Here is an 18515-nt window from a genome sequence, read left to right as displayed (position 1 = left end):
ATGAAATACTTACTTTTAAACGCTTTACAGGCATAGCTTGTTTTATTGTACTTCACAGATATTGCATTTACCAATTTTTTTTTAAACAAAGTTTGTGGCAACCCTGTGTCAAGCAAGTCCACTGGCACCATTTTTTTCAACAGCATTTGCTCACTCTGTGCTTCTGTGTCACATTTTGGTAATTCTTGTGCTATTTCAAACTTTTTCATTATTGTATTTGTTATGGTGATCTGTGATCAATGATCTTTGCTGTGACTATTCCAAAAGGATTATGACTTGCTGAAGGCTCAGGTGATGGTCAGCATTTTTAAACTAAGATATCTACATTGTTTTAAAGATATAATGCTATTGCATACTTAATAGATTACAGTGTAGTATAAATGTAATTTTCATATGCATGGAGAAAGCAAAAAATTCTAATGGCTCACCTTATCGCAACATTTGCTTTATTGTGGTGGTCTGCAACTGAACCTGCACTATCTCCAAGGTATGGTGGTACTTAGAACCTTGTTAATCACAAAAGTTATCAGCTCCTTTTCTATGCCTTGAATGTGTTTTGCTTGCCATAATGTGTCAAACCAGACTTGCTTTTTTTATTCCCAGCAAAATGTTCTCTCCATCAAAACAACAGAACTCTTTTAGTATGTAGATACTTCTTCCCTAAGACTATAGCTCTAACTTCAGAAAAACTATCTAGGCAGAATAGAGCCTGCTTCTACAGAGTAAGTGCAAAGAATACAGGTATGACCGGTGCCTGGAATTATGACTGGACTCACTGGATGCTAGGATGCCATCAATAAACTCCTGACGTGTTATCTTCCCATCCTGGTCCTTGTCAATTCGCCGGAAGAAATCCATCACCCGAGACTTCTTGTGATTCATCCAACGCATATACTTTTTCCTCCAGACATCAAAGTCAAAGTTGGCAAATTCCTTCAACTAGACAGAAACCAGAGGTGTCAACAAGACCCACTGTTGGGCCCTCACACCTGCCTGCAGCATTCCAAACTTTCAGACATCCAGCAAAGCCATGCGGGCCTTTGGAAGGGGACCAACGATGATACCTGTGTGTTGCCTCTTTTGTGAAGGAGCACTGTGGCTCCTTCACCTAATAAAGCCATGATTGTTTACATGAGCTGTGGTATAATGGAGCAGCGGGAGAAACAGTAACTGAACAACCACCATGGAGAGTACGGAGCACGCAGAACAAGAAAGGGTGGAGCCAGCTTTGCTTTCCTTGGCAATTTTTCGAAGGATCGTCCCCTTAGATCTAAGGGCACGGATTCTGTCTCAGAAGAGAAGTCCTCAGCACTCCTCACTGAGGGGATATTGAAAGGAACTATGACCACACAGAGGCCTATGTTCTCAGGAGCTCATGTTTATCCCCCGTCCTCTGAGACAGGGTGAGTTCCAGCTGGAAGCATCAAGGATCCAGTCCTGCACCCAAGCACGTTTCTTTGGGATGGTACCACAGGGAGCTAACTGCCCGCCCCACTGCCATGTGAAGCATGTGGCCCTGAGAGTCAGCAGCAGGCCAGTGCGGTGGGCAAGGCGATGGTGAGCTACTTGGACTACGTCAGTGACACAGACTCAGAATGACTTCAACAGTGCAGCAGTTTTCCCCCTGGTCTTTCAAACTCCAGAGTTGGAAGGAATGGGGAAAAAAGAAAAAGCCAAAACCAAATATGCTTAAAACTCAACTGATCTACAGAAATAACAACAAAAAACACAGAACACTCACTTCTGGGCATAGCTGCTTTGATACGCACAAATAAAAAAAATATAAAAGATATTAGAGGTTTGTTTTAGAAACTAGGAAGTGAAGTACTGTATTTTTAGACTGGTTAATGATACTTCAAATAAATTTCTCATAACCTACTAAAGAGTATCCGAGTAACAGGACTATGAGAAATCACTCATTTCATAGTTGGGTAGCTTATATTTTTACATAAAGGGCTCAATAATGGTCATTTTTGTGATCAACTCCATACCTGGCAGTAATTATGCTTCTGATTCTCGACCACAGCTAGGCACTGAGGAGAGTCACACCCTAGGCTGGACCCCTCCTGGACTGGCTGGCTGCCTCCTCCCCACCACCGGGCACCAAGCCTGCTCTATTGGTTTCCTCACACCTGTCTTTTCTCCCAAGGGCCTGAAGGACAGAGTACTGACCTATACTGGTCTGTTCTTCCTTCTGAAGTAGGTCAAGGCACACAGGTCATGTTCAAGGGGCCTCAGAAGGGCTGTCTTGACACAAATCCCTGCCCTGAGGGGAAGCCTACTTGGGGTGGGGGTCTGAGGGGCCTTACCTCCTCCAGCCGGTCCAGGGCATCGTTCAGCTTCCGCTGCCGCTCTAGTGCCAAGAGCCACACCTGCTGCCAGCGGGCAGAGAGCTGGTTGATCCGTGGATTTTTTGCTTCAGATTGTGAAAGGATTGGCATGGGAGGAGGTGTGGGCTGACTCAAGGACTTTCCTAAAAGGAAAAATAACCATGAGATTAGAAAAGCTTGCTTCATTGGTTCACAAGGAGAAGCTGCCATCTGTATCAACCTAGGAGAGCTTTATAATATCCAGCCAGAAACCTGGGACCTGGCAGCACTTAGCCCTGGAAGCACACTGCTCTCCAGGCTACGGATGTTCTTCCCCAGCCGACAGGGACCTGGCTCATATCGTCAATCAACTCTGTCCTGCTTTAGTGATCCGAGGAACTGTCGATGGTTCTAGAGGAGCAGATTCATTTTATGATGAAATCAGTGCAGACCAAATGTAAACAGTCAGCACTGACAACCAAACAATGGAAAGGCCACTGCAACAGAATGTGCCTAACAACTCCAAAGTTTCATACCAATCTGGAAAACTGAGTCTAGTTACTGCCTGTCAGTGTAAGAAAAGTGAGTTTCAAAAGAAGATTTTTGTTCACATCCAACATGGTTTTTGAAAATAGTAAAGAAACTTCTGCAGGGCACTTGGGATGTGCCATCCTCAACGAGCAGGAAGGAAGAAGCATCCTACACAGCAGGCTGAAACTTACGGCTGCCACCACGGGACTTCTCCATGAAAGGGGCATGGGCCGGCTCTATGATTTTCCTTTTGTACGTCTTGGTGACCCGGTCCACGTCAGGCTGTTTACAAGTCATCTCCTCCATAAACGTCTATTAAACAAGAAAAACAGTTTAAGAGTTTTCTTGCCTAAGATGGAACCAGGCAACTTCTTACTAACAAGGTCCCAGCCCCTGACAGGTGGACCAACTGGAGATGCCTCTGTACAATGCCCCCCGACTTCTGCAATGAACACAGCCAAGCGAGACACCTGAAGGAATAAGACACGCCTCTGACTCCCAGGAGCTCGCAGTGCAGTGAGGAAACCAGGCAGTCAGGGCAATGAGTGGCACCCAGGGCCCCAAAGGCAGGCCTAGGATGGGTACCCACAGCCCCAGGTGGTGAGGAAGGCTGCTTAGAGGCTGGTGCCTGAGCTGTGCTGAGGGATGTGCTGCAGGGCGCTCCCAGGGAAATCTGACAGTGGAGCGAGCCAGGGCCCTTCTGCTTGCTGGCTGAGCTGAGGAAGCAGAGCAGAAGCAGGGGGAGGGCTGGAGAGGCAGGCAGAAGAAAGACCCAGAAAGCCCTTGTGCTTGTGCCAGGCTAAGGGATTGGGACTTTATTTCAAGAGCAATGGGGGGTAGGGTGGGCAACCGAAGTCTTGTGATCCTGCAGAGACATGATCAGGTCTCTGCCTTAGAGCTATCGTTCTGGCCTCAGTGCAGGAGGCAGGTCATGGCGTGGGGTGCGAGTCAGGAAACCACTGCAGCAACTGAGGCCAAACATGGCGAGGGGCTGTGCCAGGGCAGGAGAAAAGGAGCTAAGAGGTGTCCTGAAAGTAGGACAGAGAAGACCTGATGACTGGCTCACTGTAAGGGACACAGAAAGAGGAGGAAATCCGGACACACATGAAAGGCTTCTGTGCTGGGTGACTGGGTGGATGAGGAGGGAGGAGGCAGGTGTGGAAGGAGCGGTGGGGACGGGGCAAGGAGGAGCTGAGTTTGAGAGCTGCTGCTGGCCTCCTGCACGTCTGGATTTCAGGAGACGATGGTGCAGCAGCTGAGGCAGGAGAGGTAGAGGTCCTTGGTGTACGGGTGCTGGCTGGAGGTCAGACCAGACACAACCTCAGCGGTGCAAGGAGAGGGGCAAGAACGGAGCTTCGGGGAACAATAATATTAACAAGTGGAGAAAAGAGGAGGAATCAGCTAAGACCAAGAAGGAAGGGCCAGAGATGGGGGGAACACAAGGCAGGTGAGTGTGAAGGCACAAGGAGGAGCCGAAGTGACAGAGGGAGAGGGACTGGCCTTGATGGAAGGAGATAACCTCTCAGGAGAGAAGGGGTCAGTGGAGGTAAACTCATTGGGAAGGGGGGGTACACATAGTTCCCATTATGTGTACTAATTATACACACTAAAAAGACCTTATATCCACAGTATAACTAAGCAAGATCCATGCCTGTATTCAATATAAATCATAGGGTTAAAAGCCTCATCTGTCTCCTAAGGATAAATATATTGTGAAGATAGCTCAACTAAGGTTTCTTCCATTCAGTTTAGTTTGATGTATTATCTGGCCCATCTCTGGGTTCACATAAGAGATCTTCTTGCTAGATACTCATGTTGCAACAGAACAAAGGGTGGGGGAAAAAATGTAATTGTAATGTATACATGTAAGGATAACCTGACCCCCTTGCTGTACAGTGGGAAAATAAAAAAAAAAAAGAGATCTTCTTGAATCCAGGGGTAATGAGATCTTGCTCAGAGGCAAATCGATAAAAACAGGACGTGGCAGGCACATTTCTAAGCTGGGCCAAGACTTCCAGTGTACGTGTCCTCTGTAATCTCCCCCAGGAAAAGGACAGGCGGTCATTCCCAGGCTTATATTTTATTATAGAAGATCTGTCAGGGCAGGATGGAGGGCCTCCTGCAGGCTTTGAAGACAGAAGCTGCCGGAAGACAGAAACTGTGAGAGTGCTGTGTAGCTAAGATCCAAGGGTGGCCTCTAGGAGCTGACAGTCAGGGAAAAAAGGGAGACCTTGGGCCTACACTGTAATGAAATGAGCTGCACCCACAACCCAGAAGTGCCTGGAGGTGACTGCAGTGTTGGCCGATACCTCGATTTCAGCCTGGTAACTCCCTAGATGGGGACCCAGCTAACGCCTGCCCAGACACCCAGCCCACGGAAACTGTGAGACAGTAAGCGTGTTTTAAGCTGCTAAGTCTGTGGGAAGATGCTCAGTAGCCAATAAAACACAGATGCGCAGGTTATAGGCAATGGGCTCCCGGGCCACGCAGGAGACACTTGAGCCCACGACGCTGCGGGGTTACCTGATGCTCGGCGATAAGGGCTTTAACTCGGTCAATGTTCTGAGGGATGGGCTCCTGATCCCGCTGAATGAGGGTAGTCTCGGCCCACTGGATCCACGCCAGAAGTTCTTCCAAGAGCTCGGCATTGGCCACCAGTTCTGACAGGGCGGCTTCCAGACGCTGCTGGTGCTGTTTGGCCCATGTCAGGACCTGGCGGGAGGGAAACCATCAGCATCAGCCCTCAGTCCCACACATCTCCGAGTGGTCAAAGCCCTTTTTATGTGATCCTAACAATGACTTTTGAGGGGAAAGACCACCCAAGCAGTCAATAGGCTTCACTCTTACTCTTGGAGACAGAGCTGGAATAAGAAATCAGTGCTCCCGAAAGCAAAGGTGGCCTGTGATGTCAGACACAGACCTTCTCCGGAAGGAGGGAGAAGACACAACGGGGCACTGGATGCACCAGCACAGACTTCCAGATCTGCACATCACCAAGAAAACTATCCCTACTAAACTGTTAACTTAGTACTTGCTGAGGTATCCACAGGGAGTGCATGAGTCCCTCTAAGGGGGCTGGGGGAAGCTCTGCGGTACTTAACTGCTATAAACCCATCTGACAGGGCCTGTGCAGTCTTCCTCTAGAACTAGGAACCCACCTCCTCGAAGCGAGCTCGGATGATGGTGATCCAGTGTTTGATGGTAGTGATGCAGTCAGGGTGGCAGACGGCCAGGATCACCTCTCCCATGGCCACTGCGCTGGTAACATCCACTCGCTTCTCTTCCACTTTCTTCATAAATTCCTAAGCAAGATTTGAGACCAAAAACTTCAATCCTCTCTAGCAGTATTCTTAGTTTACACTGAGAGGGGAAAACAACTTCAGTGCTTTCTGACTCCCTATGTTGACATGATCTCTAAAAGCCTGTATTTAGGGGTCTTTGGCATTTTCTTGCCAGTTCTAAAAGGTATGGGGAAGTGAGGGATTTACACAAGAATGACTTTCTCTGCATGGATGATAAGGATTAGAGACATAGAGGCACGATCCATTTCCTGATTTGAATTAGCTTCTTTCCCTCTTTTCATAAGTTCCTGTTTATATACATTTCCATGTGTTAACAGTGTTGTTTTGAATGAATATAGGAACAGCTACAAAACAATATTTTTTTTTTTTCTCTTTTTAGGGCCACACTCACAGCACATGGAAGTTCCTAGGCCAGGGGTCAAAATGGAGCTACAGCTGCTGGGCCTACACCACAGCCACAATGATGCCAGATCTGAGCCGTGTCTGCGACCTACACGACAGCTCACAGCAATGCTGGATCCCCAACCCACTGAGCGAGGCCAGGGACTGAACCCAAATCCTCATGGATATTAGTCAGATTCATTACCGCTGCACCACAACAAGAACTCCCTACAGTATTTTAAAAATAACCACAACACAATTCGATGACAAAACCCGGATTAAAATCCCTTAGCGGGAGGAAGTTCCCATGCAGTGTGAGTTAAAGTTTCAGCACTGCCGCAGCTGTGGCACAGGGTGCAACTGCGGCTCAGGTTCAATCCCTTCCTCAAGGAACTGCCGTGTGTCACGAGTGCACACCCCCACCCCCAAAAAAAAGCTCTTAGTGGGAAACACAAAAATTAAAAAGGAAGCATTTCCCACCTCGTTATGCAGTCACACGGAGGCCCCAGGTGCTGCATTATATTCTGCAGCTTGGTAAGCAGTTCTGGGGGTGCAGATGGGGGCCTGGAGCTGGCAACTAAGGAAAGTCACACAAGGCGTGTGCAGGTGGAGCGCAAAGGTGGAACAGCCCATGTTTCCCTCTAAGTAACACAGCTGTCTGACTTGTTTAAAACCAGCATGTACTATTTTTGTAAAAAACCACAAGACTGAGTAGTCCTTAAGGGGTCACAAAACCCACCAGTCACTTCCCTCTTAGTCCTGCTAAACCGGTAAGCTGGGCCCACTCTTGCTTTGTTCCTTTTCACATGAGATCTAAAGTTTCTAAGCAAAAGTTGCTTTCTGCTCGTGGCAGGGCTGCCCACACCGTGTGGGTGACAAGTGTCCCTGCACCCTGGGACTGGATTACCTTATGGGTGTCGATGAGAGACTGCAGGGCCTCTGTGTCATCAGGAAGTGCTCCCCGAAAGCGCAGTGTTTGCTCGGCTTCAGAAAGCCACTCCAACAGCATGTGGATCGTGTCCCGAAACTCTTCTGCCTGAAATAACCAAGCACAAGAGACTGAGCCTCCCTCTGGGCACAGGGGTGGCCGGAGGGGTCTGGCCTGAATCATTAGCATGTTGCGGGCACTCGAAGGCTCTATGCCACAAAATCATCTTTTGTGTAAAGATGTAACTTTGAAAACCAACTGAATCCATTATTTCCCTAATATAAACTTTGGTTTAAGTCTCAAAGAACATTTAGAACATGTCGTTGTGTTCTTTACAGGACTGGCTGGAGCCGATCTGATAAAGAGAAGAGGGTGGCTGTTCAGGGGCACCCCTCGGGCTGGCCACAAAGGCTCTGACCTGCTTCAAGGCCTGCTCAAGCCGGCTCTGTTTGGAGACGGAGAGTTTGCACACGGTGTCCCAGCGAGTGCTCAGTTCCTGGAGCTGCCCTTTCACCCACGTGGTGTCATCGCGACTGTTCTCAATCAGCTCCCGGCCTGACCGCTTTAGGACCTGAACGGTTCCTGTGCGCTTTCCCAGCTCCTTCTGGAAAACCTGGAAAAGAAAACACAAGAACTGGTTTGTCTTATGAATGGTCTGACCCAGGCAGGAAAACCAGAGAAAAAGAAGTCGTGGGTTCCAACCGCGCGTCTCTCATGCACAGAGGGAGGCAGGGTGACAAGTAAGAAAGAAGCCCCCCCAGGACGTGGCTCTGAACAGGAGAGGCGTGACTGGTTAAGTGCTAACCAGAGTCCCACTCTCCTCATCTGTGAAACGGGAATTACTCTACATTAACATTTCCGGAATTGTGGCTGTTAAGAGCCCATCTGCCATACACATAATAAGAATTTGGTGTAACTTCAAGGTAAAGCTGAATACTTTGTGCTGAAGCAAGAAGACGTTATGCAGCTCATGTACAGGAGTAGGTTACCCTAAATGTTGGTGTGCACAGTTCAGAAGTAGTTTAACAAGCTTCCATTTTAGGAATCAAGTGGAAATGGCTATCTTGAGGGGCTCCTGAATTTGAACTCATTTTTACTCAACTGAGAGATACAAGCAGGAAGTGGCAGGAGCCTCAAGTGATGTTTTACACATTGGCAAATCTGAATCCAACCAATTTTGGTAAATTCTTTGTGACTGATGCAGAATCCTGGCAACAGTGTGTTTACACATACACAGAGCAAGGAGCCGCCTCTCTTGACAAGCAGAGACACAGGCTCTTTGAGACCTTCTTTCAAGGAGAGCCCTAGCAGGGCAGCATGCACACGGAGAAGGACCCAACGGCTCTGCCCTCCACACAGCCCAGATCTTGCCCCCACCTTGTGGGCATCCATGAGGTTCATGACAAGGTCCAGGTCCCCGTGCACTGGCTGGTCCTCAGCCAGCTGTGGCTCCACCTTGTACAACCAGTCGACCAGGGCCTGCAGAGCGTCCATGAACTGGCCTGAAAACAGCAGGGCCTCCTCCAGCTTGTGCTGCCTGAGAAAAGCACACAAACATCACTGTTTACAGGGATTCTTTTATGAATTGCTCACTCTTCTTTGAAAGGGAACACTGCTTGAACTTGATATAAGGAGTGACTAAGATGTTGAGACATTTTAAACTCAAACCACTCTCTTGGAAAGATCATGCCTTATGCAGGTGACAGGTGCCCTTCTGGCACCTTTGAGTGCAGTTGTATCCAGCCGGACCTGCCCGACGGCCTAAGTCTGTTCCATTTACATTATACACTCCAGCAGCGGGTGATGGTTCTGTTAATGGTCTGGAGCCAGGAGTTCAACTCCTAGCTCCCCTCCAACTGTGAGACTCTGGGTCGTCTCTTTACCTCCATAAACCTTAGTCACCTCATTTGAAAAATTGGGAGTACAAATAATACAGAGATAGCATAATGCTTCCATAGCATAATGGGTAGAAATGGATAAACGTACAACTCTTAGAACCAAATTGCCAGCTCTGGTGCTTAGGAGCTGAGTGAGTGTAAGGGAGGTAATAAGAAACCTCTTTATGACTGTTTCTTTCTATTTGTGTCTTTTTAGGGCTGCAACCAGAGCACATGGAGGTTCCCAGGCTCAGGGTCGAATCGTAGCTGCAGTTACCGTTCTAACCGCCACAGCCTCAGCAACACCAGATCCGAGCTGTGTCTGTGACCTACACCACACCTCACGGCAACGCCAGATCCTTAACCCACTGAGCGAGGCCTGAGATTGAACCTGCGTCCTCATGGATCCTCAACAGATTTGTTTCTGCTGAGCCATGGTGGGAACTCCTATGACTGTTTGTTCATGTGTAAAAGAGGGAGAACAGTCCCCAAACCACAGATGTTACGAGGATATAGTGATCCTCACAACCATTAAATGAGATAATACATCAGAGCCTTTGTCCAGCTTCCAACACAAGAGACACTCGGTGAGACGGCTACTGGCATTACAAACCGGTGATTAACATAAAGAGTTACAGGTCGTCTTTTCCTTTTGGCTTGACTTTCTAGGTTTCTCTCTTTGTAACACAGTAAGGTTCAAGTTGAAAGTAAGATAATTTTCATATAGTCTATTCAAATTATTTCAGAACTCTCACTGAATTAACCGGAGACAGCAAGGTGCCACAAAACCTGTTACTGATGTACTGGCTTTATGACCATTTTATAGAATCCTGTCACCATCCTTGGTTACTTCTGAGATAACATACAGACACACAGAGGGGGACACCATGCCCACCTCTCCACAGACTTGCCACAAACAGTATCCCATTTGTCTCTGACTTCACCCAGTAAGTTGTCAAGTTTCTGAGTGTCATCAGGAAGCAAAGTCTTTTCTTTCAAGGCTCTGCCCGTTCGAATTGTGGTATCATACACAGGCTGCTTGCCACCAAGAGTTTTCTGGAACTCCTGTTTCCAGAAAAGAAGAAGAAGAAAAAAAAAAAAAAAAAGCCAAAAGTTAGATGACACTGAGTTTTCTGGTGGGTATCCAGATATGGTATGAATGTCAATATTTCTTGAACTAAAATGAATAACAGCTAACCCTGAAGAAATTTATAAGGTTTTGCTTGTGCTGCATACACCACTGGATGACTACTTCAAAAAGCCACAGTTTTCGCTGGCTACTCCCACAACCACTTTGTTTGAACTCTTACGCAAATGAGCAGGGGTCATAGTTAGACACTATCTAGATACAAAATGGAAGCGTGGCTTTCTGATCTTGACCGTTTAACATTGCCCATTAGTTTTCTTTTGACCAGTTCTGGCATTTTCAGCAAGTGACAATCCTCCGTGAACACCAAGCTCAGGAGCTGAGAGTAGTGAACCGCACACCTTATGCTTGGAGAGCTGAAGTTTGATTTTGTCTGGGTCGTTGGATATCTCCAGTTCTGAGTCCAGGTGACTCTCTGCATCTTCTAGCCAGTCAATCAGTTTTTTCCAAGCTTCATGGAACTAAAATTACATAAGAAATAAGTTGTAACAGGAACGAACGTGCACACAACATGGCACTTTTACATGAACCAACAACTGTGACCCAGATGGTTCAGCACACCAGTATCTTTCTTTTACAACTTACTTGCTTTGCCCGCTTTCGGGCATCATCCAGGGAGCGCCCTCTTTCAATAGATCGCTGGACAACCTTCTCCCATCGAGACTGGACGCTAACCAACAAATTTTTGATCAGAACAACATCCTGTTTTTGGCTAAGGAACTTTAACTGATTCCCAGTTTGATCCAGCTCAATAATCTGGTCTCGATGAGCATTTACTTCATTAGCAAACACCTGAGGGGAAAATATTACTCTTTTTAAACTGGAGATAAGATAGAGGAGCATCTCTTTCAATGGGTACTTTCAAAAAGAAGACGACATTGTAATGCCATTGTTACCTTGTGCTCCTCTATCTGGGAAAGGACTGTGTTTAGAATCAGGCTAGGAGGACAGGCGATGTTTAAACTCTGCTCTGCCAGAGTGAGCCAGTTGATAAATTCTTGCAGGGAATTCTGGAATTCTGTTGCCAGGTTGAGGGCTTCTTCCAGCTTTGACTAAATTTTAAGTAAAACACACACATACACACACGCAAAAGAAAAGTGCCAAATTCAGGAATTGTAGCTTCAAGGACAAAGGCACGAATTGTACACCAAATGAAATGACTTCCAAAAAGGAAGCCTCATTTAATCAACCCCTAAACATGCCTTGTTTGCAAAGAAGGGGAGATTTTAATGTTGGTGTCTGAAACTGAAACGACTGTGCAGGGAAAAGCAAAGAGCACAGGCTGCAGCTCATAAGTGGCTTTCTCTGCCATTCCCCACTTCCGGAGACACTCAAGAACAGGAATAAAGCCATTCAAGCCATTCAGTAAACGTAAGTGAACAGACTCTTCCGTGGTGACAGCTGCAGGATCTGCGACCTGCTTTGGCAAAGTCTTGATTTTCTTTAATGTCCTTTGAGTGGCATGAAAACAGCTAAATGAAAAGCACATCTCTGTGAGGATGGTGTTCACTGCAGTGCTCTCTAAATACGTTTTCAGAAAACATGGCACCTGAAAAAGTGCGACATCAGAATGGCAAAAAAGCAATGGCTCAGTCAGGGTGCATGCTACTCTCTATGGGTACATCCCAACTCCAGAGTCTATAAGCTCCGTCCCGAGACCTCTGCCCCTGGCCCATCCACCAGGCGGGCAAAGCAGAGTAACAACAGGTTGTTCAAAACGAATATATGCAAAATATTCACAGAAAGAAACCCTATACGTATACTAAAAATGTTCATTGCTTTTTACTTTCCTTTTGGTGTTTTCAGGTTACTTTTAACCTAATCATAATGAATGTTACAAAAACCTACAGACTCAATCTAAACAAATCAAGTGGAAAAAATAAATCTACCTCAAATCTATTATAGAAATGCTAAGAATATACTGCAAGTTACTAGATGGCAGAAAATCTTTCCACATCATTTTATCTACATATTCTTTAAGAGAGCACCACACACACTTAAATGATTTTAGTGGTCCTGAAATGCAATGTTCTTGCAAAATCAGAAATAACTGTACTTGACAGCTAGCTAGCCTTTGCTCAATCAAGTTCAGCTGACCCTTGAATAACACGGGGTTACAAGAGTCGATCCTCCAAGAAGCTGAAAATCCATGTGTAACTTTACAGTCAGGCCACCGTATCCACTGTCCTGAATCCCAAGATTCAACCAAGTGGGGATTGTGTAATACTACAGACAAATTTACTGGGGAAAAAAAAATGCTGCAAATAAGTGGACCTGCACAATTGAAACCCAGTTGTTCAAGGGCCAAAACTGTATTTCTCGAAGCAACCTGCTCCACTGTTGGGAAAACTCTCTAGAAACTTCCTGATTACGTGTCAGAATCTCCCTCGATTTCTTTAATTAGTCTTAGTTCTCCATTCGGCAGGAATTATAGAGGAGCCTCATCAAAGAATTAGAACACAGCCATACACTCAGGCCCTCTGCCCATTCTTTGTATAACAAAGTTACCAGATCCCACACTAGAAGAATTCTATCAAATTAATGCTCCTCTCAACATTTTTATGAATATGTGGTTTATTTCCTTCTGCCCATTAAAAGTTCATGATGACACCGTTCATGCCTTTACTGCTTCCAGTGTACGCCTAGCACAATGCCTGGTACATGCACGACTAGCATCTATCTGTTCAATGGATGTAGCCAATGGATTTGACCACGTATTTTATGTTTTATCCACCTAGTACAGAAACTCTGTGCAGAGAGATATTCTAAAACTCTGTACTCATTAAAAAAAAGCATTGTTTTGGGGTATATGCCTTGATCTCTGATTACTTTTCTTTTAAAGAGAATTTGATTTTTGAGGAAGAGTAGGAAGAAGCCATACAGTTTCCTACTCCTGAGTTTTAGTAAATTTTCTTTATATTGCACTTACACTAGAAAGGAATTATTAGTGATACACCCTGTGTGCTGTTCCCAACCTCCCAATCCCAAGTCACCAACTACCACAAAACCCGTTTTTAAGTAGGAACACAAATCAGTAATTAATATGGAATATACAGTCCATCACTGAGCAGTTACAGGCAGTAATGCTTTAACTGGTAGATGCAGAAAGGGAATGCAGTATTGTAAGAGCAAGTACTGGCAGAAACTAGTAGCATCAATGCAGCTTGACATGGATGGAAAAAAGAAATGAAATGGCAAGAAGATGGCTCGATTAGCACAAAGCCAATTCTGAGGATATTGGTTTTGCTAGCTTCTCTTACAATATAAGGGGGTCTTAACAAAATCTGTATAGAAACTAGATGATAACTGCATGCAATCACTAAACCAACTACACTAACTCTGAATTTTGCAGTTATACCTTTCTTTCTTCCATCTTACTGCTGACCACATGCCACTTCTGCTCCAAGAGTGCCACGCTCTGTTCTGTCTTTGAGCCAGACCCAGAATCATCGCGGCTGAGAAGCATCAGCCTGCCCTTGTCCAGTAGCTGATTGTAAGTCTCCTCCTTGGCTTTGAGCTGGGAATAGAGTTCCTATAAGAAAAGGCAAGAACGACATCAATAATGCCAATTTCCTGAAAGACACCCATACACAGATTTAGGTCTCGTTTTGATCAAAATTCTTTCTTATGGATTCAATTCAACTACTGAACAATTACGGAATGAAACCCACCACTCCTCCCTAACATAAAAATAATTTTGTTACCAGAATTTTTTTAAGAATCACAAATTTATTTCCTCTTTTCCTGAGGGATTTGCCTAGAAATTACGTTGCCTTTATTGAAATACTGTCAGTTTCTACTGGATTTCCTTAAATCCTTCCTAAGTAGTCCTTTTCTTAAATATGACCACATCTGTTTTATTATGTATTTGTCATCTTGATGCTCTCACCGTCAAATCAATATTCCTGTGCAGTGAATCCAATTAACTAGAAATTTACCAGCTCACCAATGTATTTCAGGTCGACTCTTCCCTGTCGTTACTGCTGCCTATTGTAGGGTGTTAAAAGCCTGTACAGAGCAGCAATCCCCAAGTACTCAATTGTCAGTGAAAATGTACTACCTGGTTGACTCCCAGATACACGTATCTCTGTGGATTCAGAAAGGAGCTATGATTAAGGGATGCTCACGCTCAGTTTCAAGAAAGCTATTACCATGTGTGTATCAAGCTGTTCCCTAGCAGTTTCTGGAAGTCCTCCTGTAGGCTTGGATGCTGAAAGTTGGGTCTCCATTCTAGTCAGTTCCAAGAGGAAATCTTCAATTTCACTGTGGAAACCCTGGGCCTTTTGAGAAAAGACATCGGGGAAAGTCAGTAGTCAATTTCAAAGGTAAACTTTCTAAATGACCATGTGAGGAATCTCTTGAGGGAGGAATTTTGGGCTGCTCTCAGGCAGGGTTGTTCTGGTGCTGGATGTGCAGGGGGCCAATATATTTACATATTTTTAGAATCAAGCAAAATCCTTCAGACCTCGCTGTAAGATACAGGTATCTGATATCACCTGATGAACTGACTAAGGCACTTTGAGTATGGATCTGGAAGGACCTGACCTGATCCAAGAAATAACTGAAACGGTGACCAAGGTTTGTTACAACAAAGATCTACTAACTCTGAATAGCAGACAAAGGGACCAGACTACCAACTAATTCAAAAAGGGAATTCCTGCTGTGGCTTAATGGTAAAGAACCTGACTAGTATCCATGAGGACACAGGTTTGATCCCTGCCCTCAGTGCTGTAAGTTGTAGTGTAGGTCATAGATGTGGCTCAGATCTGATGTGGCTATTGCTGTGGCTGCGGCAAAGGCCGGCAGCTCCTGCTCCAATTTGACCCCTAGGCTGGGAACTTCCATACATATGCCATGGGTGTGGCCCTAAAAACAAACAAACACACACAACACACACACACACACACACCACACACACACACACACACACACACGAGAGAGAGAAGACAAACTAATCCAAAAAGAACAAGCCAACCAAAAGCTGTTCTTTCCAGACAAGTTCCAGCACAGAAATGACCTTCTCTCAATGCAGAGGGGGTTCTACCCTAAACCACTGTCCTTTCGTTGACTTAAGACAGGCTTTCTTTCGAAAATGCCATGTGCGTAGCTCTACCCATCTTGGACCGTGCTTGTACCTGCTGCAGTGTTGACTGAAGCTGCTGCTCCCGCTCCTCTGTTTTTTGTAATACTGACTCCCAGCACTGGTTCATTGTTTCCAAACGGCTCCTTAAGCTGCTGGCATCATCTCCAGCGCTAGATTCAAGAAGCTCATTGCCAGCTTTATTGACTGTTTCCACCGTGGCTTGATGGGCCAAAACATCATTTTTTAGAACCTAAGAGATGTTGGGCAACATAATTTATCTTTAGAGATATCATTAAGCCTGGTTCCCTAAGGTGTGCACACCACCAAAACACTTTGGGTGGCAGTACCTGGTCTCAAAATACTTACGTGGTGCTTTGCGAGCTCAACTTCAATGACTTTTGGGTCTCCGCTTATCGGTCTCTGAGCATCTAGCAACTCTTCAGTGTGAGTCAGCCAACTCATTAGCTCCTCTAAGGCATGCTGGAACTGGCCAAGGGCCAAGAGAGCACCTTCCAGCTTATGCTGCTCAGAAAATGAAATAAAGGGAACGCTTGTTAGGAAATGAGAAAACGGCAGACAGTAGTCCACTCATGTCCCCTCCCACGTGCCTTACCTGTCTGTGAGCAATTTTCTCACCCAGGTTCTCCCAGAGGTGTTTGAGTTCCGTCAAGGGTTCTCGTATAATGTCTCTGTCCGTTTCATCGGTAGCTTTCTTTAACATCAGTTCACCCTGGTGATTGAGTTTCTCCATCTCAATTTGCTGCTGGTAAACTTCCACTTTGAATTCCTGGCAAAGACATACTGAATGTTAACATCAAGCCAAGTCTTTAAAAACTAAAGAGAAGCAACCCTTCTTCAAAAACCACTCCCAGGTACAAACCTTCATTTCATTTAACTGATCTTTAACAGTGTTGAGGTCAGTGCCGACAGGAGGCATTGTGCAGAGTTTAATCACAGTGTTATCTAGCCAGTCGAACATAGCCTAAAATAAAAATACAGATAAACAGTCAAAGAACAAACACACGAGGACTCTGGAGACCATTAGCATGATCTCTGCTAATACAAGCAGAGATGAATACTGTCCAAAATAAACTACAATCTGGAAAAACTAAATATGAAAAAAAAGTTATATTTTCATGGCTAGCTAGCAAGGTCAGGGTGTGCCCTGGGTCCTGTGCCAAGCTGTGCTTCAAGATAACCTGGTTTGGAACCTCCTAAAGCAACGACTTTGACAGCCAGGCCAGCCTCACTGTATAGCCACTGTGAGGATAAATATTATGAGAACATGATGAAAAACATGGCAAGCAGAGCAGAAATTCCAACGTCGGAACTTCCAGCACTGGAAGTGGAAAACTTTGGCTGGCAATACAGGAGCAGCACTGTCTTAAGTTTGGGAATGCTGTAGTCCTGTGAAGGTGACCCATTCTTATGCTGGATTCAGATAATGACAAAGAGACCACAGAGCCTATATTTCCATGGTGGTCACCTCATGGCCTCTCACCTGAAGAGTGTCCTGATACTGCACAGCAGCTTGCATGGCATCCTCGAGCTTTTCCAGCCTCTCTCTCCATGTTTTGTTTAAGTTCTCCCAGGCATTATTCATCTAGGGGGAAAAGAGTCAATCACATTTTCCAACTAACACCACTCTTAGAGCGAGCCCACTAACGTCCCCGTCTGAAGCCCCCGTCCGTTTCTCCACACCTCATCAATGCTCTTCTTCACTTCTGGCTTCTCAGTTTCTCCACAGGCAAAAATCAAATCTGCTCCAAGGATTCGAATAAACTCCAGCTCCTCATGCAGACCATCTGTCTCTTCCTTAATAGTCTGCATGTAAATGAAGAGAACATAAGCCAAAACAGAAAGCAGAACAGAACTTCTTAAACTTTGCAAATGTAATCCATATCCCCATCAATAGCAGATGTTGAACAGAACTGTCAATTTCATTAAAGCCTTTTTTTTCCCTTGGCCACACCTACAGCACATGGAAATTCCGGGCCAGAGATCGAATCCAAGCTACAGCTGTGACCTACGCCACACTTGCAGGAACATCAGATCCTTAACCCACTGTGCTGGGCACTGAACCCATGCTGTTGGAGAGACAATGCTGGATCCTTAACCAGCTGTGCTACAGTGGGAACTCCACTGAAGTCTTTTGATGTTCTTAATACTTCACTCATGAAGCTTCTGGTTATTTTTCTCATATACATATATTTTTATACATTAGTAATAAATATATAAAACAGTCTTGAGAAAGGTGCAATGAGCTTTAATAATTTACCAAAGGCCAAGGAGATTACAATCTACCATTGGGAGTCTATTAAGAGAAGTATGTCTCAACGTGGATAAAATAATACAAGTCACAATTTTTTTTTTTTTTTTGGTCTTTTTAGCTATTTTTTGGGTCGCTCCCATGGCATATGGAGATTCCCAGGCTAGGGGTCGAATCGGAGCTGTAGCCACCGGCCTATGCCAGAGCCACAGCAACGCAGGATCCGAGCTGTGTCTGCAACCTACACCACAGCTCACGGCAACGCCGGATCGTTAACCCACTGAGCAAGGGCAGGGACCGAACCCGCAACCTCATGGTTCCTAGTCGGATTCGTTAACCACTGCGCCACCACGGGAACTCCACAAGTCACAAATTTAAGAGCTGAGAGATGAGCATAACAGGAATACCAGGCTATATAATCTTAAAGAAAGTCAGTTCTGTGCCAGATCCTAAAAACTGGTGCATGGTCTGGCAATGACAGGGGTGGGGAAATGGAAAATAGTTAAAATACCAAGACTGTCTTGGCTTGCCCAAAATGGACAAGAGGCGATGAGACATGCATTTAGTAAAAATTGGGCTCCCCAAAAAGACTAGAAAAAGGTTATGTCAAAGCAACAGTTGTTATTTCTGCATGATGAATCCAGAGTTTAATTTCTTTTCTACTTCCTATGTCTCTATATTAAAGAAA

The 18515-nt window shown here is 45.4% G+C and overlaps 1 protein-coding gene across 1 annotated transcript in view; it reads right to left on the bottom strand.

Moving 5' to 3' along the window:
- MACF1 (microtubule-actin crosslinking factor 1) overlaps positions 1 to 18515 on the bottom strand; it is a 357742-nt gene that overhangs the window by 20202 nt on the left and 319025 nt on the right. The window contains 20 exon segments of the mRNA XM_021095983.1: positions 777 to 939; positions 2310 to 2473; positions 3032 to 3152; positions 5364 to 5552; positions 5999 to 6142; positions 7431 to 7559; positions 7870 to 8064; positions 8829 to 8988; positions 10224 to 10393; positions 10817 to 10936; positions 11061 to 11267; positions 11372 to 11527; positions 13834 to 14007; positions 14627 to 14755; positions 15611 to 15808; positions 15925 to 16080; positions 16172 to 16345; positions 16439 to 16540; positions 17060 to 17161; positions 17260 to 17382. Coding sequence (XP_020951642.1) covers positions 777 to 939; positions 2310 to 2473; positions 3032 to 3152; positions 5364 to 5552; positions 5999 to 6142; positions 7431 to 7559; positions 7870 to 8064; positions 8829 to 8988; positions 10224 to 10393; positions 10817 to 10936; positions 11061 to 11267; positions 11372 to 11527; positions 13834 to 14007; positions 14627 to 14755; positions 15611 to 15808; positions 15925 to 16080; positions 16172 to 16345; positions 16439 to 16540; positions 17060 to 17161; positions 17260 to 17382 — 3076 coding nt within the window.

This window comes from Sus scrofa, chromosome 6 (assembly GCF_000003025.6).
Source record: "Sus scrofa isolate TJ Tabasco breed Duroc chromosome 6, Sscrofa11.1, whole genome shotgun sequence".
Taxonomy (NCBI): Eukaryota; Metazoa; Chordata; class Mammalia; order Artiodactyla; family Suidae; genus Sus; species Sus scrofa.
The sequence above is the reverse complement of the archived record's forward strand: the minus strand, read 5'-3'. Positions and strand labels throughout refer to the sequence as shown.